The sequence below is a fragment of the Uloborus diversus genome, chromosome 4 (assembly GCF_026930045.1).
Source record: "Uloborus diversus isolate 005 chromosome 4, Udiv.v.3.1, whole genome shotgun sequence".
Lineage (NCBI taxonomy): Eukaryota > Metazoa > Arthropoda > Arachnida > Araneae > Uloboridae > Uloborus > Uloborus diversus.
Window position 1 is genome coordinate 76,948,752 of NC_072734.1, and position 26,337 is coordinate 76,975,088.

The 26,337-nt window shown below is 33.5% G+C and overlaps 1 protein-coding gene across 1 annotated transcript; it reads right to left on the minus strand.

The window, feature by feature from the left end:
- Positions 1–9,385: 9,385 nt before the first annotated feature.
- Positions 9,386–25,967, minus strand: LOC129221575 (uncharacterized). The gene is made up of 4 exons (XM_054856079.1): positions 25,946–25,967; positions 15,915–16,110; positions 10,752–10,927; positions 9,386–9,733 (listed from the first exon to the last, which is right to left on the minus strand). The coding sequence occupies exons 1-3, from the start codon at positions 25,964–25,966 to the stop codon at positions 10,755–10,757; spliced, it is 390 nt and encodes a 129-aa protein (XP_054712054.1). The 5' UTR covers position 25,967; the 3' UTR covers positions 9,386–9,733; positions 10,752–10,754.
- Positions 25,968–26,337: the final 370 nt, after the last annotated feature.

The window sequence follows — 26,337 nt, forward strand, 5'->3', positions numbered from 1 at the left end:
ATGTGTTTGTGTCTGTGTGCAGGCATGAATGTGTGGGTAGTTGTGTGTATATGTGTGTGCGTATGTGTTTGTGTGTGCATGTGTAGGTGTCTGTATGTAAGCGTATGTGTGTATGTGTGCGTATGTGTGTATGTGTTTGTGTGTGTGTTTATGTATGCGAGTAAGTGTAGGATATGGACGCAATCTGGAGACGGTTTTCGCTAGGGGAGCAGCATCGTGAAGAGCCAGTCGACGGGTGATGCTGTAGAGGGTGCTGGCGGGAAAATAAAATGATAGCACATCAAAACAGCCAAGTGAGAACAATAAGCAATCGTGATTGCTCAAAAAAAACCCCGACTAAGTCGCAAATGTAGAATCGAGAGGGAAAATTGAAAATCCTTTTAAAAGCCTTATGCTATTAAAATTCATTTACAGGTATTTTATTTGTTAACAAATAGAAACTGGCAACATATAAAAATTTTAAATCATTGCTTTTAGTTTCCTTGTCGGCCTACAATGAATTCGGTTATCAATCACGTGAATAAAGGCTTAGCCGTACTTAAAATCTGCTTTAAAAAGCGTTATAATTCGAATCCTATATAACATGGAAGTTTCAAACACATTCTATCAGACGCAGAAAAAATACTCATTATTTTGGTACTAAATTTTTTAAATTTTCAATATGGTTTCACTGCAAAAGTCGCGAAAAATCTTTTAGAGGTTTTCAACTAGTATCTTCGTTAGTTAATGTCATCTGAAGACGCAACCTAGCTAAGAACACTCTCGATCAACTCTCCTTTCGAACTTTTTTTTTTTTTTTCAAAATTGGTCCATTCGTTTAGACGCTAGAGTGCCACAAACAAACACACACACACACACACACACACACACACACACACACACACAGAGACGTCAAACGTATAACCCCCTTCTTTTGTGTGTCGGGGGTTAAAAACGAGAGAAAAAACAAGAACTTTTAAATTCATGGACAGGTAGAAATAAATGTATTAATCGCAATCCCAAATTTAAAAAATGGGTACAATGTTTGAAAAAAATTTTGAAAAAAAAAATAGAACCGACTTCAAAAGTGCTCTAAACAGTGAAAAATAATTTTATTCTTTAAACACCATCGATAATATTTTTAAACATAATTTTTGAAGTTGGCGCAAAAACAAAAAGTAAAATTAAGTGTAACCATATGCTTCGTTCATATTTTTTTTTTTTTTTCAGAAAACATCCAAAGTTAGGAACGAAACATTTATATCGTTACTAAAATATGCTGTTATCAATGCATAATGTATAAGGTAGAGAAGAAACTGGGCCTGTTTAAATTTATAGTTGTAGCTGAGTTATGGTTGTGAATGATTTTGTCCATCTTTTTTGCGCCAACTTCAAAAATTATGTTTAAAAATATTATTCACTTTTTAGAGCACTTTTGAAGTCGGTTCTATTTTTTTTTTTTTCAAAATTTTTTATTTCATTCTTTTTAGTGTAAATATTTCAGAAATAGTAAGAGTTACCATCACGAAACTTCACCTTATTTTTTTCATAAAAGTGCTCCATACTAAAATAAATTATAAACATGCCTTAAAACTTTAAGCGATTGTCGCTAAAAAATTACCCTTGTTCCTCTGTGGAATTCATTAGTGTTAATTTAATTATAACCATTTAAATATTACGTTTCCCCTAACTAATGTACATCTCACAGCATACAAGTTGCTTGTGATGCAACCCTGTATCTCCTTACTTAGTCCAGATCACCTGTTATTGGCATAGTTGATAACGATAAAAACACTAAACTATAGTTGAGGCAAACTTAACCTGGTAGCATTGTGAAGGCCTAAGCAGATCTTAATCACAGCATTATCTCGCTTCGAGGCTAGGTTTAACCCGACTATAAAGCAATTCGGAACTCCAGCGCTCGAATACGCTACCTTGCGGTGATTTACAAAACTGCAAATGAAACTAAAACATTGCCACGTTGCGTTCCACGTGTGTCTGTTGACGTAAACACAGGCAGTTTGTTCTGAGTATTTATTAACGCAATCGATGTGTCTTAGTTTGCTTTCAGCTACAGAAATTAATTCGTCCCTTAGTAGTATTCTCGAGCTTCTCAAAATAATGTTAGTTTTCATTATTTCCTTAACAATTGGTGAAAGCGAAAATTCTGGATTAACAAACTTGGATAACGTTATACAAGGTAAAAAATTTTATTGTTTTGTATGAATTTGTAAGAATATGGGGGTTTTTTTAATCTTAAATTAATTAAACTTACCATATTTTACAGCAGTATTTAGTTGGAATGGACGGTATGCAAAATATTTTCTTGAATATATTATCGTAGAACAAAATGAATAACCGAGAAAGAATTTACTTTATTCCTTTTATTCTCAGCTGAAAGGTTTCGCCAAATTTGTTTAGGTTTATAGTTTTAGTATAGTGCGAGCAAAGTAGCCTTGGCGAGATTTCGCGTTTTTAGTTAAACCATTTTTAATTTTTATCATGAGTGGAATAAAATGGTAGTAAGATTACAGAATTCGATAAGTGAAAAGAAATAATGGTCAATCAACTGAAAAGAAAACTACCACCATATATCCGTGAGAATTTTGTTGATGATTTGCATAACATGACACAATTAAATCGTAACTCAGAAATTAGAAAAATCAAAACAGAAAATTTTTAAATTAACCGATTCAGGAATTCGAGAGAAATAACTCAGCTACAAATGGAAAACAATAATCGCTAGCCAAGCAAGGTAAAAAAGTATCTTCTTTCGATAACAATTTGTAATGTCATATTGAATTTTCTAGCATTAATTGTTATTCTTGTCAGGCCACAATTATTATTTAGTTTTATCAAGAATTGATAAATATCGAATTCAACATCGTGGAAATAGCTGCTTAGAACTACGAACTACGTAGTTTGCATTAATCTTTGACGTTTAGTAATGCTTCTTGAATTCTCATTTCTTTCTACGTGGGCCAGAATATCCACAAGAATTTTAAAATTAATTTAAAAAGAATGAAGCGAAAAAATCATACGTACGAACAAAAATCACAACACTTTTAGCATTTTCTTCGTTACCATGTGCGTTTGTTTTAGTTTTTAAGTCCGCCATTAGACAGTGACTTCAGTGCCCCTTATAGTTCGTTGGAGTTGCGAATAACACTGAAGAAACTTGATGCTTGCTTCAGAGAAGCCTTCATTCAAAATTATCATTACAATTACTATTAATGTTACTGTTGTATGGCACCTAAACTTTATAACAATGGGTTTTATATTTAATCATTTAATAGGGAAATTACATGAAATTTACTGTTTTTTGCCCATAACTTTTTTTCTAAAGAAGAAATATGGTCAAACAAAGTAATGGGACCTAAGTTGAGCCATCCCCTATCCATTAAAAAAAATCATCAAAATCGGTTCACTAGGTGAGACGCTGTGAGTGGACAGACAAAAAAAAAAAAAAACATACATACGGTATGAACTGATAACCGCCTCCTTTTTGAAGTCGGTTAAAACGTTGGCTGGTTTGCGTAGTGGTTAGACGTTGGCCTCCCACGCCTGTATTCGCTCAAGCTGAACCCGCAGTCTAAGTGTTCAATCGGTGGTTTTTCGAGAAGAAAACCGTCAGAGCTAATGTTGTATAATTATGTGGCACCTTAAAAATACCTTTAGTGCCTATTCGGCTTAGGTACTCTCAGCTAAGTTAAACTACGTGAGCAATTTCGGATCAAGAGAATTCGGGTGCTTCCATCTGGTGGGAAACTGCGCCAAAATCATAATATGTGCGGTTGATACCCGTGACTTAGTGAAAGACAATGTTGGGAGATTGCTAGGTCCGCAAATGACGAGGCGTCATACATAGCCCATTGGGGAAAAAAATGTCTGAGAAATGTTTTGAATTTTGACATTTGTTAATTTTTTTAAAAACTTCAAACTATGTATGTATGTCCGAGTTACTTCTCCCGAACGCCAGTGAAATGGCCATCGAACCAGGTATCGATGGATTCGTAATCTTTCCGTCTTTATGTTTGGCTATTTAGCATAATTCTCCGATAATGATTAGCGGAGATATCAATTAAAAAGTATTAATTATAACACTTAGGTTTCGACATAAAATCCCTATTTTTGGAAGACTTTCCTCCATTCAAATTATTATTCAGTACCTCAACTCAACTTTCCGCAGCAATACTGTTATTAAAATATGTAGTGTGAAGAAAATCATAGAGGAAAAAGATCTGTAGCCATTTTTTTTCTCGAACATGAACAAATAAAATTCTTTCTTTTGCTTTAAAGGCTTTTCCTGTAATCGGGGGATTTAAAACGTTTACTTTTTGGTTAATTTTCCGCAGTCTGCCGCAAAAGTTTACTGATTTTTTTTTTTTTTTTTTCGTTTTGTTCAAGCCTGATTGTTGAACACCGTCACTTGACATAACTTTTATTTTCGCGGTAGACCGTGCAAAGCCGGGCGACTCAGCTCGTAATGATAATGCCCCGATTTCATTCTCTCTTGAAATTATTTTAACCTTTAAGCAGGTTAGTGACTTTCTACTGAAGGACAATTTTTAAAGCAATGCTTGCCCGTCAATTTACCCCTTGGAATGCAAGGTGAAAGGCATCATTGTACTTTCGTCTCAAGGTTCTGGGGCCTCTATTGAGGTGAGTTTTATCTGGTCTGCACCGGTTTCTTTTATGAAGTGATGGCTAAAATATATGATGAGTGATGTAATTCTCCCGTAAAAAGCTTGTGAAACGTAAAAATACTGATAAGTCCGCCTTTCCGTAGGAATTTCGAAAGAGTCCATTTAAGAATTTCTTTATTGGGGAGTTGGTTCAAATAGTATGATATTTAAAAAAAAGTTTGGCACAAAACTAAAATAATCAGTGGCGTATACAAGCACAAAAACACGTATTTTCGCGAGGCTTCAATTTTCGCAATTTTTTCGAGACCGTCTTTTATGCGAAAATTTAAGCCTAAGGAACAGTGGTGTTTTCCATAGGAAAAAACCACTCAACTATACTCTCAAACTTTTTTTAGATATATAGCGTATACCCTCAAACTTCGAAAATTTTCATATTATGACATATTACGTATATAACTGCATACGCATATTGTGCATAACTAATTACTGGGAATATACCTTCAGGAAAATTGATGGGAACGTCACTGCTGAGGAAATATTTTTGGTGGCGTATTTTTCAACTTTGGGTTCTTTTCCTATAAAATTCGCGAAAGTTTCAGCTCGCAGAATCACCGACATCTTTATTTTCGAGAAACTTTCGGATGACCAAAATAAGTGCTTCAACATTAAGGGAATGTGGGGCAAAGTGAAAAGGTGAAATACTCTGCGTTTAACGCCACCTATTGGGTCAAGAATACAACTACATTTCAACAATGTAGTTGCGCATGCAGTATATTCAAGTCAGGAAAAAAAAAAAAAACACCGCCAAATAGTAAAGCATATGATAATACAGGCAATTTTTTTAAAATCCATTCTTATTGTAATAATTGTTGAAAGTCACAAATTATTTTTTATATTATAAAATTATTTTCTTGTTAACAGTATTTTAAGTATTGATTGAGACCTTTTAATATGCAGTGGAATACTTAATTAATATTAAGTTAATTTGTGTTTTAAATATTTTGTACAATTAGTCAAGTACATGCGGGGCGAAGTGGATGGGGCAAAGTGAAATGGCCTATTTCGTTTATTCACTCAATCATTTACTAAAACACTAAGGTACTCATGTACTAATTAATTCATTTACATTTCTTCCTTCAGTAATTCACTTATTTATTCGTTCATTCTCGTTTTTCTTCACTCTTTTACTCACACATTTACTTTTCTTCATATATTTACTTAATTTAATTATTCGTTTATTCAGTAAGTTACCGCCCATTAGCCGGGGCTAAGGCAGAAATACATGGAATACACCGCCAGCTCAGTTATTTCAGCCGAGGACTGCAGTTTCGTGCTTATTAGCACTCATCAGCCCGGCATAGGAAAGTGACTGAGCTGGAGATGGAAAACCTTTTAAGGAAGCCGAGAGTTGCCAAAATGGTAACTAATATAGAATTAGCACAGACCAGACGAGTGACCGAAGCAAAGGTTCGGTTCAGCTAGAAGATTGAAGGCAATGCATGGAATATTCAGTAAGTTACCGCTCATTAGCCGCGGCTAAGGCAGAAATACATGAAATACACCGCCAGCTCAGTCATTCCAACCGAGGACTGCAGTTTCGTACTTATTAGAACTCATCAGCCCGACATAGGAAAGTGACTGAGCCTCTGATTGAAGTGATTTAAAACCTCTTAAGGAAACCAAGAGTAGCTTATAGAGAATTAGCACAGACCAGACGAGTGACCGAAGCAATGGTTCGGTTCAACTAGAAGATTGAAGGCATGGCATGGTATATTCAATGAGTTACCGGGAGCCCATTCTATTTCTATATTAGCTACCAGTTTGTTTGGCACTCTTGGCTTCCTTAAGAGGTTTTCCATTTCCAGCTCAGTCACTAATGAGTGCTAATAAGCACGAAACTGCAGTTCTCGGCTGGAATGACTGAGCTGGCGGTGTATTTCATGTATTCGTTTATTGTTCCATTTTCTTTTCCTTAATTAATTCAAAATATTATTCACTGATTCATTTGATCAAAAATACTTTTTACAATGAAATAGAAAATATTTCGTTAGAAAAATATTTCATTTTTCACTTTGCCCCATAAAAAAAGTTAAATTTTTCCCCTATTTTTTGAAGGCTCAAAATTACTACCGAAAACTAAAAATAATAATTCAATGAAAGTTTTATTATAAAATACAATGGCCTTTCTTTTTGTGTTGTAATTTTCGAAACCAATTTCCAAGTTGTTTATTTTGAAAATGCTCAGTCATCTTAGCCATTTCACTTTGCCCCACTTTCAGCTACGTGCTGGTGAAGTGAACGCACCTGAAATTAATATTGCACAAAATAATTTGTCCACTAAAAAGCAATGTTAAATGAAATTCTTGCAAAGAGTAGACAACAATTAGTTTTGAAATAAATACAAAGTACTTATTTGACGATGTCAATAGAAAGATGTTCTCGAATTTTCTACAAAAAAACAAATTATCAAAAGGAACAAACACACTGCTACAAAAATTGTACTAGTAACAAGAGTAAAGAGGTATATTGCTGATGCTAAAATAAAAAGTCGATGCTTTCGTGAAAATGGCTACAGTTATTTTAGAATCAAGGGTTTTTTTTTTATTATTATTATTATTTTTAAGCAGGCTTTTTCGAACCGGAGGGGGGGGGGGTCAATGTGCAATATCCGTGTGTTTATCAATTTATATTTCAGAAGTATCTAAAAATTTTGACATCTTTATTTTTAATTTCCATATTCTAAAAATTAAACAAAGAAATGCAAAATATATTTACACTAGAAGTATGAAACGTTACTGTCCCTACATTAAACGAACAATCAGGCCCGTGAGCTTTTTTTCCAGCAGTAAAATGCTGCATCCTGGAACAAAATTTTAGGCAACAGTCATTAATATCAGCAGCATTTTCTCATTAATGAAATGAAATTATCTTGAGTGAAATAGCGATTTATCATTGAAAAAATGTGTTTTCATTTGAGTGTTTGAAATTATGTGTCATCGAACTAATATTGAAAAAAAAAAGAGGAAAATAACATGAAAGCAAAACACATTAAAAGGAAAAAAACACGCTAGGAATTTAAAAAGCATTAAAATTAAATGTGTAACGAAATGTTACAGTTTTATGTGTTTTAGATTTTATTTTTGTTCTCTGCAAAATGGGGTCGCTTCCGAAATTTTAAAAGTATTTTTTTCTGAAAGAGCATGTTTAAAAACATAGGATTTGACTATTCTTCTAATAATTTGACAAAGTTTAATATAAAAATACATATATTGAAATCGGTGCGCAGACTCAATTTTATTTTTTACGCTTCTGCGCATGACATCACAAATGGTGAACCGCCATTTATTGTTGCCATTAGCGTAGAGCGCAATATTTAATTCTCTTCTGAATTATCATAACGTGGAAACGCGGTAGACAGCATTCAGAGCACCAGTGCAATACGCGCCTAAGTTCATCATTTGTGACGCCATAAATACCACGCCTTGCTTGAAAAAGCGGACATTTAAAAAAACAAATTTAAAAAAAAACTGTTGAAAAAATAAAAGTATTTTCTGGGAACATGTTATTTTTTTGCTCATTCTATCAACCTCAGTGACTAAAAGTAGTACTACTTTTGACTGAAAGAAACAGCTCATTATTTACCTAACAGCTGTTAGCAAATTGTATACTGAAGGTAATTTAGATGCATACGTTAAAAGAAAAGTGATCCTCTGAAAAAGATAAAAGCATAAAAATAAGAGAAAATAAATTTGAACTTTTATGTCAGGGAAAAATATTTCGGATTTATTTTCAGTTAAAGTACTTTTTATGAAAGTTAACATGGGAATAAATATGTTTTGAATTAACAAGCTTTTGATTTCACACTTGTATGGCATACAGTTTTAAAAATTTTATGTAGTTATGAAACATTTATTTATAGAAGTTTAAAGCAATATTTGTGCTAAAAACATCTTTATTTAATTGCAAACGTTAAAATTCCAGTGGTTGATCATAAAATGACATAACAACAAAGGTGAGGAAAAGAAATTAAAAAATTTTTTATGACAACAAAGAAGAAAGTTGACAAATTTTGAAAAAAAATATTTTGACTTTTGTTTAATACATCTTCTGAAAATTTATTTACAAAGAACCATTAGCAAAATGTCAATTAAAAATCTTTATACCGTATTACCCCGCGTTAGGCGGCATGCCGCAAAATTCAGGAGCCACCAGATTTTTAATAACATTTGCCTGGTCTTTTCCGGCATGCCCGAAAAATCCATATTTTGAAAAACATAAATGACACGGTAAAATACATATGTTCAGCTCAAAAAATAATATAAATTCAATACATTTCTTAATAGTATTAATAAACAGTTCAATTTTGTAAAAATATTAACTAACAATGTCATTGGTTATTTTAACAAGAAAAATATTATTCAATAACTAATGATTTTATAAAAAATAAATTAAAATTAAGGAAACATTTCAGCAGTAATTTACCGCTCCTAAGCCAGTACTTAAGAATTTATCATAGCTATTAAACAAATAAAAATTAAATTTACCAAACTTCTTCTAAAAGGACTAGTTAGAAGTTAACTTCTAAAAGGAACCAAAAATAATTTATTTTAAAAATATGAACGAATTGCAGTAACAATGGTTTGCTTTCTGATTGGAACTGAATGGGGAAATTTACCTTTGTTTTGTCGCAAAATAAACCTCGAATAATCCGGTATGCCCGAAAATTCGAATTTTCCGGCATGCTGGTCAACCTCGCTTTTTTCTGGCATGCCGGTTAATGCGGGGTAATACGGTACATAAGCTTGTAGTTCAGCACTTCATTTGAAAGAAAAACTAGTAATGAGAGAGATGTTTCATTTCATGCATATATTGTAAGTTATAGTTGGATCAAAGATGACGTGGTAGCATTGTGAATGACATGAAGAGTCTGATCACAGAATTGCATCCGCTGCCAAGTGAACTTTGCCCCAACTATGTTCTAGGAGCCGGTACTTAAACAAAAATTTTCATCCGTCCAAGTTCTTGAATCATTCTTGTCCTTCAAAAGTGAATATTCTAGTTAACCAGATTGCTTCGGCAAGAGAACATTCTTTCACTCGCACATTGCTCTAAAAAGAAAATAAAAAATCAAAACTTTAGTAAAATTAGACACATTACAGGATGTTTACAAAGTCTGCACTTGCAATGAAAATTCATATTTTTTAAAAAAAATCAGATTGAACCACATTTCTTTGTTTTTTTTTTTTTTTTTTTTTTTTTTTTTTTTTTTTTTTTTTTGTTTAATATTTTGATCCTAATCTCAGGAAGGTAGTTTTTCCACTACGTTAATACACTTCTTCGTGTGTACATTTCGTAGTTCTGACATTTAAACGATTTTGAACTTCGCGCCAGGCACTATTTCAGCCAGAATTTACCTTTCGGGGTCGAGTGAGGGGGTAACAGCCATTATATACAGGGGTGATCACGAGAAGGGTCAATAGCACAGAATGCACCATTGAAATTTTTAGGAGGAGGTAAATTGAGAGGGTTTTTTATCTCATTCCGAAGGGCTTTCGTTCTGGAGGGGTAGGGATGCTCCACAACATTTGAGGTTCGATGGAGACTTTGATTTAAATTACGAATAATAAATTTAGTGATTCGCATTATCGAATCAATCAATTATTTGTCGTCATTTGAGAACTCGTTTAAAATGTTTGGTTTCGAGTGATTCATTCGATCGGTTATCAGTCTCGATTGATCGATTGTCGAGTTATTTCGCTACTTAAATGGCCATCGATCAATTCAAGATTAGGAAATTATTTAGAGGAAACCCTTGATCATGTATTGATTTCGAGTGATTCATTCGATCGATCTCGACTGATCGATTGTCGCGTTATTCGACTACTTAAATGGCCATCGATCAAGTCAAGATTAGGATATTATTCGGAGGAATTCCTTGATCAAAGTCCACAACTCGATAGTGTTTCTCGAAAATCCATCATTCAATTGCAAAATCAACACAGAATCATCGATAACCGGTCACTCAGTAGCCCATCATTCGATTATTCGAATCATTCGGATTTCAATCGGCAATCATACAAATCTCTGAATTATGACCATCACCTAATTCCAGAAAGCTGTCCTTACCAATCACGTGTCTCTTGATGACGACCATGCATAGGAAGAAGCATTCCCCGTGGACTTGGATGTCACGAGCCGAAATGGAGCTAAGTAGGGCTTCAAGGAGCTGACGATCTTCCCCCAGAAATCCACCCTGACTCCACCCTCCGCGGCTCCGAAGATGTCATAAGGTAGTCGGCCCCCTATGAGAAGAGATGCAACTGTTAAGCCACTTCCCCACTTGAACAGAAGGAGATTTTCCATAGAGCCACGAAGTTGAAATATAGATTCTGTCAAATTCAGGTTTTACAATTTCAATTCTTTCAACGAGGGAAACAATTAAGAATCAAAGGGACGTAAGTGGACTATTTTTAAGCCCTGAGTAAAACGTGTTCACAGTTCAAATCCTAAGTTGGCTTTCATTGGAAAAGTTTTCCTAACTTATACTACCTATATAGTAGCAGCTTACAGGGATACAATAACAAAATTTTGCCCTGGAGCAGATGAGAGTTTCTCTTACCATCTCCACTAGTTATCTCAAATTTTTTAATACAGTTGGCTCTCTGTTTAACGACGCTCTATTTTACGACTTCCTCTATTTAACGACGGCTTTTCACGGTCCCAGATGGTCCACTTTAGTTTTAAAAGCATTCTATTTAAGGACGATTTCTACTTAAGGACGATTATTTGTGGTCCCTTGAAAGTCGTTAAACAGAAAGCCAACTGTATTACCTCCTACACCACTTTCCTTCTACGTAGTGCTTCAAATTTAAAGTTAAATTCAGTTTTTCCATAGAAGTACTGAAATTATTAACCAAAGATGAACATGAAGCAGAGACGTGCCCAACTCTCCCGGAGAAAAGAGAAGATCATCTAGTTGCAAGATGACTGATAAAGTATTCTATTCAGTGATGAATCTTTATTTGAAATATCTGTTGAAGAAGATGTTCGAGTTTGCCATTAGAAAAGCAAAGCGCTTGAGAAATCTTGTGTAAGACGTGCTCCCAAACTGAGAGATCCTTGATGGTGTGGGGAAGCATGAGAGTTGCTTGAACTGGGCAATTGTATGCATTTTACAATAGTGTGTGAATTCTGCTGTTTATCAAGATATACTGATTTACTGCATGATACTCTTTTCTAAGACGCAGCAGGGACACATTCAGTGATACATTTATCTTTCAGCAAGATTCCGCTTCGTGTCACATCTCGAAATCGACTCGTAGATTTTAAGCAAAAAAGGGATTTGGGTATTAAACAGGTCAAGCAACTCTACCAATCTCAATAGTACCATGGAAAATTTGTAGCATCGTCAAATCTATAGAAAAAAGTTCAAGACCTAGGGCCCTCTAACAAAATGGAACTCATTGCCGCATTGAACGGGGTATGCAACGTAGATTTGAACGTAAACATCTGATCGAATTTATATCCAAAAGGATTAAAGATGTTATTCTTGCAAAAAAAAAAAAAAAAAAAATGGACGCAACAAAGTATTGATAATGTTTCGTTTGAAAATGTTTTTTTCCCATTTTAATTTTGATATTCTATTTTTTTGACTCGATGTAAAGTAACATCACTATAAACTTTTGGATAATTCTGCCTAAGATAATTTTTAATTAAGTTTATATAAAATGTTATTTACACTTTAAACTCTTAGAAAGGTGCCACGTTCATTTGAAAGAATAAATTGTTTTTATATTTTGTTAGATTAAGCTTTCTCCCCAAAAAATAAAAGTATTCTTCTTCTTCCTCTTTTTTTTTCTTTTTTTTTTGAATTTAGGTTGTACATTGCTAATACATTTCTTTTAGGACACAAATCGTAAATTTGTACAAAGTTTCAGAATTAAAAAAGAAAGCTTCTTTACCAAGGGTCAACTTTTGTTCAATTTTACAACATGTTAATGAAAGTTTAAAAGAAATTTCAGAATTTGTATTTTTTGCATTTACAACTGGTATTCTCTTCCCCCGGTGCATTTCTGAACCCATAGCAATCAGCTGCCAAGACTCCAACACTTCATCAAGGACCTCAAAAGAAGGGAGTTGGAGATTATTTTCATCTAGTTTATCACTGATTCATACATGTATAATTTTAAATGGTGTTTTTTTTTTTTTTTTCACTATCAGCACATTTTGTTAGCCATTTAATCTCAAGGAATACTATTCCATTATAAATTATACTTTTCTAGTTGCTACAGGCTACAGCACCGAAAACATAGTATACTCAGGGGCGTGCACAGAAATTTTGGTGCCCGTCACAAAAGACTTTTCAGCCCCCCCCCCCCCTCCATATTGTTTACTTCCACGTCCATATAAAAATTTCAGCCCTCATTTCAAAAATCTCGGGCCTCCTTCAGGCTCGGACCCGGGCCAACAGGTTTCCTTTATCTCCCCTGTGCACGCCCCTGAGTGTACCAACCTTGAAAGGAGTTGGTACAGGAAGTTTTTTCAGACAGAACTACAACAATAGTTTTCAGTACTGAGAAGATAAAAGTTCATCAATTGCAACCACAGGAGATTTTTTAAAAATGTAAGCAATTGCCCTACTGCTGCCGATTTTCAATATTATGGGAAAATGGAAACAAGAAACTTAGTTCAGCAGTATCAACATAAATATATTTGGTTTCCGTACCATAAGAACATAAAACAACCTATGGATGCCTAGAGTCTAGTGCGTGGGCACTGGATTCAAAATAAAAGAAACAGGGCTTCAGAACTGTCGCTGGCAACTAGTGTAGTTGCGGAGTTTCTTTAAGCTTTCCCTCCCTTTTAGACCATACTTAAATTGTGGAGATGGTGTTGCCATCCAAAGAGGATTGATCAAATTTGGCTCCACTCCATTTTGGAGCCTCACATTCTCAGGAGACACTCCTTTCTAAATAAAACCCTACTCGATTAGAGAGAGGAACTTCAGTCTCCTTGAAGATAAAACATTTTTATCAATTTTTGCGTCTTCCTGTTAACATTTCATTTCGGTTGAAATTCAATAAAATTTCCTCTTTTTATCTGGAAGATAATTGTTCAGAACCTGAAAATTATCTCATCAAGAAAACCATTTCCACAACTACATAAATAGCTCTCGATATGAATGCTGATGAGATAAATTTAAATTCTGCTTAAGCATTTCGAAGGTTGAAGCAAGTTTTTCTTTTTTTTTTTTTTTTTGCTTCATGCTACACTTGTACGAAGCTAACATGATTAGGTTTGTAGCAAATACTTTGCTACATTACTCAAAGCAGGCTCGTATTTTCCCCCGTAATATATTACTGCCGTGTTAACACGTTTCCTAGCATCTCGAAATTATATTTTGTAACGGTTGGGTTTATGTAGATGCAGTGTTGCCAGATTGGGGGGATTTTCCCCATTTCGGGGAAATCTGGTGCTGTCTGGGGAAGTTTTGGGGGAAACGGGTTTTGAGGGGAATTCTTTGGGGGATTTTTTTTTCTTGGGGAATACCTGGGGGGAAAAAACCTCGGGGGAAAAAAGAATTTTTTTCAGCTTTATTATAAGTAAAGATAAAGAAAGATAAAGATAAAGAAGACAAAAAAAAGTGAAAATGGGAAGAAAAAAAAGTTGGGGAATTTTACAAGAAAATTCGGCTATTTGGGGGGGGGAAAAAATTTCAAGAGACAAAAATATTAGAGGAAGTCGATTCATTTTATGAAAATATTAGTGGAAAAATAATTTTTGAACTCGGGGGAATTTTGATAGAAAACATCGCTTTTCGGGGAAAAATTGGAAGGGAATTGGGGAAATCTGGATTTGACCATCTGGCAACACTGTAGCTGTTATGGTCGGCAAGAATGAAAAAACATGGTTGCAATGGTATTGAGCGTAATACCTTTAAATCATGGAAAATGCATCTTTCAAGAAAAAAAAAAAGGCCGCCAAATATTTTTCTCTCTTTAGATACTAAATTTTTTCTTTTACACTTTTAACGTCTCATACAAAACAATAATGAGCATCAAAAACTGTTTCTCAACCAATAATTTACAGTCGGAAATTTATGCTTTTTTATGCAACGTTACTAAAGGATTTCCGATAATTTACCTAACTACAAATAAAAAAAGCTTAATCTATTTTTTTTACAAACGAATCAAATCTAAATGATTTCACATTTCTGTGTTCCTTCTCCTTGTCTCCTTCACATCAACGCATACATTGAATCCGACGTTGTTTACTAAAGATTTGTTTCTCCATTTAGAAAAATAACAATAAAAAATCACATAACTAAGTACATTTGAGAAAACGAGACAACGAAGCAAAAGAATGTCCCTTAGGTAAGTAGGGGGGAGGAATGTCGGTTGCCCCGTGCAAAATCCGCCCTCATCTGACGGTGATGCTCAAAGTGGGTTTAAGAGTTTATAAAAAAAATAATAAATACTTTAATTCAAGTTCCTCCCTTAAGTTTCCCCCTAATGTACCTTAAATTACATTTAATGTAGCAACTTTCACCGAAAATAGAGCATAGTATTGCGGGTAGGAGACGGTCACTTATGCGCATTGAGCAAATTTTGCAAAAAATGTATTGCCGTTCATAACTTATGCGTGCTTTTTAATTTAAAATTTTGTTAGGCCAAAAAATAGAAAAGTGTTAGGGGGGGACCTCATTAATTATTACCTCAGATGACACCCGTGATAGGAACGCCACTGACTGAGGTAACATTTAGGGGGGGGGGGGGTGATCATTAGAAACTGCAAATACAGGGGTGGGTGGAAAATGTAAACAAATGTGGGAGGGTTGGGGGTCATATATATGAAAAGCTCAGAAGCAAGAATCATGAGGAACATATGATCGCAAACACAATGCTAGCGCTCCAAATACGCACACAAATCGTGAAACTGACGAATGCAAAAGAAATCACAAATTTATTCCACGAAGACTATTTCACCCAACATTTTAGTTTTCGAGAAAAGTCGGTTGCATAAAGTTGCGGTCAGTAGCTCTAATGCACGCGTCGCAACGACGACGCAGCGATAGATTAAAGTTTGTTAGAAAGGAGACGCATGCATTGCACCTTCAGGTCATAAATTCCAACAACTACCCTTCTCAAAATAAGGCAGCACATTTTCTAATCACCCTGCATAAAGATTGTTTTGAAGCCTCTCCGGTCCCCACAGAAAAAGTTCAGATTGTGCCCGCACTTGCTAAATTGGAAGAAAGATAATAAAATTGTGACTTTGAACATTAGTTACCAGCATTGCCCAAGATTCTAACTGATGTTTTTCCGTCGAAAGATTTTAAGGAACCTCTGTAAGTGTCTTCTGTCTTTGTAAAAGAAGGTCCTAGGAAAGGCCGTGGAAAGAAAGGTGACACAAAACCACGTCTGAGATCGAATACGGCCGATTTCGTTGCGGGAATTCCAAAGACTAGCGATAAATATGAAAGCACCTGAAAGGAAAAATAGAATAACATATTTTGACTCATTTTATTTTCAAGTTAAGTTGAAAATGTACTGATCTACAATAGATTTAATTTAAAAACGTGTTAAGAATATTTTTTGCAAACTTGAAAACTTTTATGATTAAATTAGCAAGCAAATCAACTTTAGATACTACTAGCAGTACCCGCACAGCGATGCCCGTGCTAAAAACTTAATGGAAGTCCGTTGAATGAAAAAAATATTGACGCCCTCTCCCCCTCTGACGTAAAATGATCATTTTTCTTTGTATAAAATGCGTACACATTTTTTCAAAGAAAAAAGAAACCTATTAAGGTTTCTTTGGAATTTAAAACTTTTCGTCAAATCATTAAATTAAATTTACAGTTGCTTTAAAACTCTATTTAGCGAGTGAAGCGGTTTTTACTACAATTTAAAATATTTCGCAAAAAAACAAAAAAAAAAAAGATATCAAATAATATCTTTCAAATGTAAAAATAGTTATAGTAGCAACTCTATTGTTTATCGCCAAACTCGCCCAGCAACCACGCTCTCATAATCCATCCGTCTAACGAAAAAAAAAAAACATCCAGTGGAACATTTAAAAATCATCGTTAGAAAAAAAGAAGAAAATATCGTACATTTCACTCGGATAAAAACAAATCAAAAGTTTCCTTTCTTCCATAACAAATCGCCAAAACAATGAACTACATTTACGGTTGCTCTAAAGATATAATCCTAGACTGAACTGCTCAGCGCCTAACTCGCCAAGCGATCACGCTACCGGAACCCAGCACTTTTGCAAGTGAAGCGGATGTTTTTTCTTTGCCAAAGAAAAATGTAAACTAATAGCAAAAATACCCGGCGTTGCCTGGGTTAGCAATAATTATGAGAAACAATCGTTACTTGCATTTGTTTTCTGTTTTAAGTGAAAGAACTTAAAACACACCTTTTTGACGTGATTTAAAATCTAGCTTCTTCCTTACTCATAAAACTAAAGTAGCAGTAAGTAAAAAGAGCAAAATAGTATTCATTTAGAAACGAAAACACGAAATTTAAGCGTATACAAATGTGAAGAATTTCCGAAATATGAAATTAAACTTCACATGTTTAAAAAGATTTATCAGTTAATACGGTTTTTTTTTTTTTTTTTTTTTTTTTTTTTTTTTTTTTTTAACATTGAGTCTTACCTTTTCTGCATGTCTATTGAAGAACGAACTGTTTAAAAAAATGTAGCCGCGCGCCCGTGATCCCATTTAAACTTGCATTAGTTATTTTGGAAAATTTCAATTATTGTGGGTTCTTGGTGCGATTTAAAATATTACCGAATTTGCGGAAATCGTTTTGGGATACCTTGAATAATGCTCCCCCTCCTTACTTTGTAAAACGGTATGTTACTAATTTTTGTTAAAGAGATATTGTCGCCATATGCTAAAATACTTTTGGTCACCATAAAATGGCGCTAGACAATTTCATCCGTAATGTTTCCAAAATAAGTAGTAAAATTTGACGTTGGTTTGAATTTGTGCACAAAGTCACATTAATGGAAGTTTTTGTGCTGTTTATGGATTTGCCAAATTTAGTTGCTGGATTATTTTACAGTAAAAAAGTTTTTAAATATTCTTTGATTGGCGATATTTTGTTTACATTCTGAAAGCTGACAAACATTATTACATAGTCTTTGGCTTCAAAAACCGCGACAGTTGAAAAAAATGCCAAATGCATCCGCTACTGAAATCTTTCTACATAAATTTTGGCGAGGTTTCTGCTGTTAGATTGGATAATGATTAAGTGTCCAATCAGCACAAATAAATATAAAAAAACCCAGTAATTACAATTGAAGTTCCGTTTGAATGGAAAGTAATCAGTCAAATCTAGTTATTATTAGCCAATCTTGGGGAAAAAACGTTACTTTAAGATTTGACTTGAGAAAAGCCTCAAACAGTCAGACGAAACACAAAAATATTCAACAATTCTAGCTTTGAAGTGGGAGTTGAGATGATACACTAAAAAATGAATTGTATTGAGGAAAGCCTTCGAACATGGAACAAAAAAGCCCATAACTCGTTTTTCATACAACTTAGAACTTTGTAACAGATGCCATCTTCAGTAGAAAAATAAGCGCTTTCGATGGACACATAATTTTAATATGTGCACATATTATTTCACCGCCATATTGGGGCATTTATGCGAAAATTTGGACACATTAGAATAAAAAAGAAACTATCAGTCGGATTTTTTTCGAACTGGTCTACAAACCTCCCCAGTGCCAAAAAGAACAAACGGTGAAAGTTTCAGCCGAATCTGCCGGGTAGTTTCTATGATCTTAGGGAACAAATTTACCAAACTCCATTTTTATATATAAAGATTTCGCGCCATTGTTTTATCGGAACAAGGAATAATTTTAGCAATTTATAAAGTTACAGCTTGGGAATGAACGGGTATGCTCGAGTAGGGTAACTAGTTAACCACGGATCACCGTGACTAACGAGATGCGTTCTAATTCGCAACTCCAACGAACTATAGGGGGCACTGAAGTCACTGTCTAATGGCGGAATTGAAAACTAAAACAAACGCACATGGTAACGAAGAAAATGCTAAAAGTGTGGTGATTTTTGCTCGAAAGTATGATTGTTTCGCTTTATTCTTTTTAAATTAATTTTCAAAGTCTTGTGGATATTCTGACCCACGTAGAAAGAAATAAGAATTCAAGAAGCATTACTAAACGTCAAACATTAATGCAAAGTACGTAGTTCGTAGTTCTAAGCAGCCATTTTCACGATGTTGAATTCGATATTTATCAATTCTTGATAAAAACTAAATAATAATTGTGGCCTGACAAGAATAACAATTAATGCTAGAAAATTTAATATGACATTACAAATTATTACCAAAAGAAGATGATACTTCTTTGCTTTGCTTTGGCTAGCGCTTGTTTTCCATTTGTAGCTGAGTTATTTCTCTTGAATTCCCGAATCGGTTAATTTAAAAATTTTCTGTTTCGATTTTTCTAATTTCTGAGTTACGATTTAATTGTGTCATGTTATGCAAATCATCAACAAAATTCTCACGGATATATGGTGGTAGTTTTCTTTTCAGTTGATTGACTATTATTTCTTTTTACTTATCGAATTCTGTAATCTTACTACCATTTTATTCCACTCATGATAAAATTTGAAAATGGTTTAACTAAAAACGCGAAATCTCGCCAAGGCTACTTTGCTCGCACAATGCCAAAATTATAACCCTAAACAAATTTGGCGATACCTTTCAGCTGAGAATAAAAGGAATAAAGTAAATTCTTTCTCGGTTATTCATTTTGTTCTACGATAATATATTCAAGAAAATATTTTGCATACTGTCCATTCCAACTACATGCTGCTGTAAAATATGGTAAGTTTAATTAATTTAAGATTAAAAAAACTCCCATATTCTTACAAATTCATACAAAACAATAAAATTTTTTACCTTGTATAACGTTATCCAAGTTTGTTAATCCAGAATTTTCGCTTTCACCTATTATTAAGGAAATAATGAAAACTAACATTATTTTGAGGAGCTCGAGAATACTACTAAGGGACGAATTAATTTCTGTAGCTGAAAGCAAACTAAGACACATCGATTGCGTGAATAATACTCAGAACAAACTGCCTGTGTTTACGTCAACAGACACACATGGAACGCAACGTGGCAAAGTTTTAGTTGCATTCGCAGTTTTATAAATCACCGCAAGGTAGCGTATTCGAGCGCTGGAGTTCCGAATAGAGCTACCCGTTGATGAAAACTAATGAAAACAAAATGTAGATACTCACCTTGACGTCATCAAATCAACCTCTGACGTCACCAAATCAACCAACCGGTTACTTTATTCCAGAGGTTCCTAACCAGTAGTGTCTGAAGATGAATGTAATTTTTAAAAAAATGCGAATTTATCACAAGTGCATCAGTACAATGTTCCAAACAGTTCTCCGTTCAAAAGAACGGTAGTTCATTTTTAAAGTGAACGAACGGATCCGTTCCTTTTTGACCCGTTCGTTCATGAACGACACATCCCTACTTTAAATGAGACTTATGAAGTAATTTAAACAAATATTCTCTGGAATTGGAAAATCGTCTGCGATTGTGCTCTCTCTGATTTAAAAATGGTAACTCCTCAATTCAAAGAATTCACACGACGTTCTATTTTTATTTAATTCAATAGCCAGGTTTTTATTTCATGGAATGATATGTTTTCATTATCACTTTTTAATTTTACTGCAGGATACTGGTTCTCTTTTATAACTTAGGCAATATTATTATGTTATAATGGAAAGAAGTTTTTGCACAACTTAATTGTAATAATCTGTATTAAATTTTTATTTTGTCAACCAGATGTTTTAATGTTCGGAAAAATACAGCCCATTTACAGTTATTCGGAACTCCAGCGCTCGAATACGCTACCTTGCGGTGATTTATAAAACTGCGTCTGCACCTAAAACATTGCCACGTTGCGCATCACGTGTGTCTGTTGACGTAAACACAGGCAGTTTGTTCTGAGTATTTATTAACGCAATCGATGTGTCTTAGTTTGCTTTCAGCTACAGAAATTAATTCGTCCCTTAGTAGTATTCTCGAGCTTCTCAAAATAATGTTAGTTTTTCTTATTTCTTTCAAAAAAGTATTAAATGGTGGAAGCGTAAACAAGAAAACTCTGGATTAACAAAATTGGATAACGTTATACCAGGTAAAAATTTTTATTGTTTTGTATGAATTTGTAAGAATATGAGTTTTTTTTAATCTTAAATTAATTTAACTAATCATATTTTACAGCAGCATTTAGTTCGAATGGACAGTATGCAAAATATTTTCTTGAATATATTATCGTAGAACAAAATGAATAACCGAGAAAGAATTTACTTTATTCCTTTTATTCTCAGCTGAAAGGTTTCGCCAAATTTGTTTAGGGTTATAGTAGTTTTAGTATTGTGCAAGCAAAGTAGCCTTGGCGAGTTTTCGCGTTTTTAGTTAAACCATTTTTAATTTTTATCATGAGTGGAATAAAATGATAGTAAGATTACAGAATTCGATAAGTAAAAAGAAATAATGGTCAATCAACTGAAAAGAAAACTACCACCATATATAAACTGTGAGTACACATTTTATTTATTTTGTTCTGAGTGAATTTGAATAAATATCAGTTTTTCAATTCGATGAAAAAAAAAACGAACTTAACAACATTGACTGGACACTTTTCTTTAACCTAATTCCACATAAATGATTTAAATAAAATTTGTTACTACAGTATCCTACTGAAATGCAAATAAATTTTCTTGAAAATATTTATCGCAGAACAGATTGAAAAATCCAGAAAGAACGTTAAGAATTTGAACAATAAAAAATAAAAGTTCGCCAAAAATCTGTTTATAGTGTTATGGTTTTAAAATTATGTGAAAGAATAATGTATCTTGACAAGATTTCGCATATCAGGTAAATTATTTCCATGACGAATGAATTAAATGCATGATTTCTTTGGATATCCAATCATATAGTCATAGAAATAAATTATCTAGTGTTAAACGTTACTCTTGACAGTCTGCCACGTATGTGCACTATGTGACAAAAATGTCAACAAATGCTGGAAATGTCACGAAACTGAACTTACTATGTACTAATGTATAGAAAAAACGGTACAAAATGAAAATGCCGTTCGAAGCGAACCAAAAATTTATGAATTCCGAATTCAACATCGTGAAAATGGCTGCTTCAGAACAACTTACTGTGTGTTCTACATTAATTGTTTACTTTCGTAATACTTTTTGGTTTCTAATCTCTTTCTATATGGGTCAGAATATCCACAAGACTTTGAAAAATCTTTTCAAACGAATAAAGCGAAAAAATCATACATACGAACAAAAATCACAACACTTTTAGCATTTTCTTCGCTACCACATGCGTTTGTTTTAGTTTTCAATTCCGCCATTAAACAGTGACTGCAGTGCCCCCTATAGTTCGTTGGAGTTGCGAATTGCCGCAACAGATTACTTCATGAATTGATAAGGTAAGTCCTTAAAACGTATGTGAAATATTTTTTACAGCTTCACTCTTGAAAACGTTGGTTTCTCCACTAATTCCACACTCTGGCAAACGCTTTACTATTGATTTATTTTTTGTTCATAATTCCATGCTTGGAAATATTACAGTAAGTCATAACTGTTTGAAGAAACCCATAATTGACATCTGAGTTAAAATTATGACTATTATTAAATGGACATATCTATCATTTTTATACTCAAAATTAATGTGTCTAGATAAACTGAAATGTTTAAGTTCTTTGCTAAAAAACGATTTGTTCTAAATAAAACAAAATATTTTGACACAACGGGTAGGTATGAAGTGTGAAAAAAAAAAAATTTGTAAAACCTTCCTTGTGAAAGTTCTGATATTTTTCATGAAGATAATGAAGCATTGCTGTCAAGCCGTTCATCTTTCCTTCGTTCAGCGTCGGTCACCATCTTCGACAACGACTGAAGTTAAAAACTTGCCTCTTTTTCCTTTTCTTTCTTTTTTTAAGCCATTGGCGTTGGAACGTAGATTATTTCCCAAAGAAGTTGGTTATATTGTTTTGAACTGTCTGAATATGTCTCTTTCTTATGTCATTGTGTTTGAGAAAGATACATACCCACACACATATGTGATTTTTAAATTTTTCTTTGCTCCACAAATTAAAAAACGTGCTGTCATCGCTTGTTCTCAGGATTTATGATTTATTACTAACTTTGGTGAAGTTTGGAAGGTTAAAGAAATTTACTAAAAACGACTAAGCTGAGTTAAAAGTCAACAGAAATGTTATGAATCGCTAAAATATTGCACGATTTAAACGGGGTTTGCTCGTTAAAAACGATTTATGTTCCAATAGCCTTAACATTGTACCAACCAAGCATTTCTGATTTCCTCGCTAAATCCGGGTTCTCGGTAAATCAGGGCTTTTTATAAGCGAGTTCGGCTGTATTTGTTAGTTCTTTAACAATTTTTTGAAATCAGTTAAATTTCGTTCAAAAAATGTTTTTAAAAAATCCCGTAATTCGTTATACTACATAGCAAAGTGTTATTCCACATTTTCAAGAACGTGCCATAACATGTACTTTTCTTTCTTAAATTAAATGCATGGTTATATGAATAAAGTCAGATAAACATCTCGAAATCATGAAATATTACTTTAACTATGTAATATACGACTGTCATTTGCATTTTGTATTTTATATTTAGTAAAGGAAACACTACAGAATTTTAAGTAATGAAAATTAGGTCAAGGCTGATAGGTTATGCCTTACGCTGGAGAATGAAGAACTGTCTTTTTTTTTTAACATGGCTCTTAAGCTGTAAGTACTGAGGAATTCGTCCTTGAAATGTACAAAGATTTAAATCGAAAAAAGATTCTTTCAAAATCAATTTAGCATTTAAAAAAAAGTCCTTTTTTAATAGAGATTTAACGAGTTTTATCAGAATTCATTCATAAATGATGTAAAAAACTCAAAAAATAAAAGTGGGAATTTTAGAAGGCATAACTTCTCCCTCGTGTACGGTGAGCGCACGCACCCATTTATAATTATTATAATTACTATCAATTTTCTGAGCCTTTTAATGTATTTAGACTTTTTAAACTATTTTTCTCTCGTGTAACTACATCTTATCTAACGTTTGGCTGCTTCTGGATCCTCTAAAATAGTTAATTCTATTTTTATTTGCTCAATTTCGAAAAAAGGTCCTACCCCAGTAACAGACACTAAAAATCTGTTGATATCCAGCAAGGCAGCAACAAAGAGGCTAAAAAAGGATGAGTAACAGATAAAATTCCCCTTTTCTGTTCGAAATGTTCGAAAATTCTTTATTTTTAGAACTTAAGCCTTATTAAATTCAAATGAACAGGAAACACCAGCTGACCTCGTCCTCGTGGTGGCTGTTCCTAACCTTAAACCACTGCCTTATAAGCACTAACTGGCTCATAAAATTCATTCTGACAACACAGGATGGTTGCACGGTATTTATGGGCCACAGCAACATCAGTTTTACCTGCCTAAAGTCTTATTTAAATCCAAACTTATGACTGTCTGTTACTGGACCCTTGTCTGTTACTGGTAACCTTACCCTAGTTGCTTCTTAATTGTTGCCAAACACAATGAAAAATAATTATTATTTTTGAAACTATTTTTTTACTATTATTAATAGTAAAAAAATAGTTTCATGGCTAAACTTAAGCAAGAATATATCCTTGCCTCAGAGCAACAGTAAGATATCTTAGTGTAATTTCTGGGATTAGATATCTTACTGTTGCTCTGAGACGACGATATGTTGTGTGGATTTTGAACTTTTCGAATAATGCAGGTTTTCGAAGACTTCTTTCATTCAAGTCAAGTCATCAGTTTAAAGACGTAATCCGCATTGCTTAAGTTCAACCTTTAGTTTGTTAACTTTTATTGAAAATGAATAAATTTATAATTACTATTGTTTTTCAATCCTCTTGTAAACAGTTAAGAAGCGGATTTCGAGTATTTTTTAGTTTTCTCGCTTTTTATAATCTATTTTCTTCCTTAAAATGAACAATTTTGATGCTAATATGCATAAGTCAGGCACAGAAAGAACAAGAGCGTGGCGTGACAGAAAAGTGTGGATAAAGTGACAGTTCAGAATGTAAAAAAAAAATAAATAAATAAAAGTTTCACTTATATAGTATGCCTTTACGATACAATTTTTTTTATTAAAAAGCTACTAAAATTGCGTATTGATTTCACTTTACTGTAAGCCGGCGTTTTGCTCCGTCATTCACTATGCGATTGGTAGATAGTAAGTCACATGATCCATTGCCACTGCGTGACGAATAAAATTCATGAAAGCTAATTTTTCTTGTGCAAAAATGTCTATATTTTCGTTTCGTTCTTGCTTTCTGACAATCTCTTTTCGATTGGATATTTTTTGTACCTGGTTTTTATCATTAGAAGATGTCCATAAATGACGACACACTTTTTTTCAACAAAATAAACCCTCAACCCCTTGTCATAAAGTGTCACGCTTCACCTAACCCACTCGCCTATCCTTGTCACATCTGACACTAGAAAAGCTGCTTTATGAAAAGTATTCGATGCTGAAAAAAAAGTAGAGCCACTGCTTCTAAACTCATCCGTGAATATTAAGTTTTCAGTACAAACGTTTGCTTAAATACCAGCAAGCAAGTTTTTATTTCTTAATTTATTTCACTTCTAGTTACTTCATCTTCAGTTTAAAAGCAAATTCATTCTAGAACACGTTCTATTGCTCCTAATTCAACTCATCAGCCGAAAATCAACGTGCAATCATCTGATAAAAAATTAGTATGGTAGTGCATTTGAAAAATTAATTAACTAACTAAAGTCGTTAGTTAAGCATTGACTAATTACACATTAATAAATAAAAACTACATATAAAAGATTTAATGTAAGCATAAAATATTTTTTTGCAAAAATGAGGATATAAAGCATAACTGAAGGGTAAATACTTGAAATAATTCGAGGGAAATCACATAGTTTCTAAAAAGTATTAAGTTCTTTGCCCTCTTTCGTTAGTTTTGAATTGATTTATACTTAGAGGCAGAAAATGCATGGATTTTTAACATTTCACGTAATTTCAGATTTTTTTGATTGATTACGATTCTGGAGTAACTTTCGATTCCTGAAGACTTTTTATTATTATTATTATTATTAATATTATTATATTTTTCGACGTAACTTGTGTAACACTAATAGCCGTTGTATTCCTTACTGGATCTACTCTTCTAATTAACAGTTGTTCTGAGCATAACCTAAAAGAAATAAGTTTAAATATAAAACTACTTACCAGAGCAGAAAATAGCAACATATCGAAATACAAGAATATTGTAGAACTGACTAAAACAGTGAGAAATATTTCGGTTGATTAGGCACGTGTGCTCTGGCAGTCAGTTTTCCTCCACAGGTGTAAAAAATCTAATTCAGCACGTTCCTCTTCGGTTCAAATGCCTATTTGCTGCGCGAGCAATGAAATTAGAACCATCAATGGACTGCCCCACCTGTGACTAAAAATCGAAATTGCCACCAGAGAGAAAAATTAAATTCTGTGGACAGTGATTGAATAATAAAACCATAGAATATTTTTCTTTTTTTATCCTCCAGTAAGTTTAGGCAACGTAAAACAGAGGGAAGAAGAGGGCCATCTTACGTCATTTACGGGACAAAAAGACGCTTAAATTT

Excerpts from the sequence above, each read along its gene's own strand:
- LOC129221575 (XM_054856079.1), bottom strand. The coding sequence starts at position 25,966 with ATGTTGCTATTTTCTGCTCTG. Across the intron at positions 16,111-25,945 it reads TGTTGCTATTTTCTGCTCTG|GTGCTTTCATATTTATCGCT; the intron begins GTAAGTAGTTTT and ends TTTTCCTTTCAG. Across the intron at positions 10,928-15,914 it reads TAGAATCTTGGGCAATGCTG|GGGGCCGACTACCTTATGAC; the intron begins GTAACTAATGTT and ends CTCTTCTCATAG.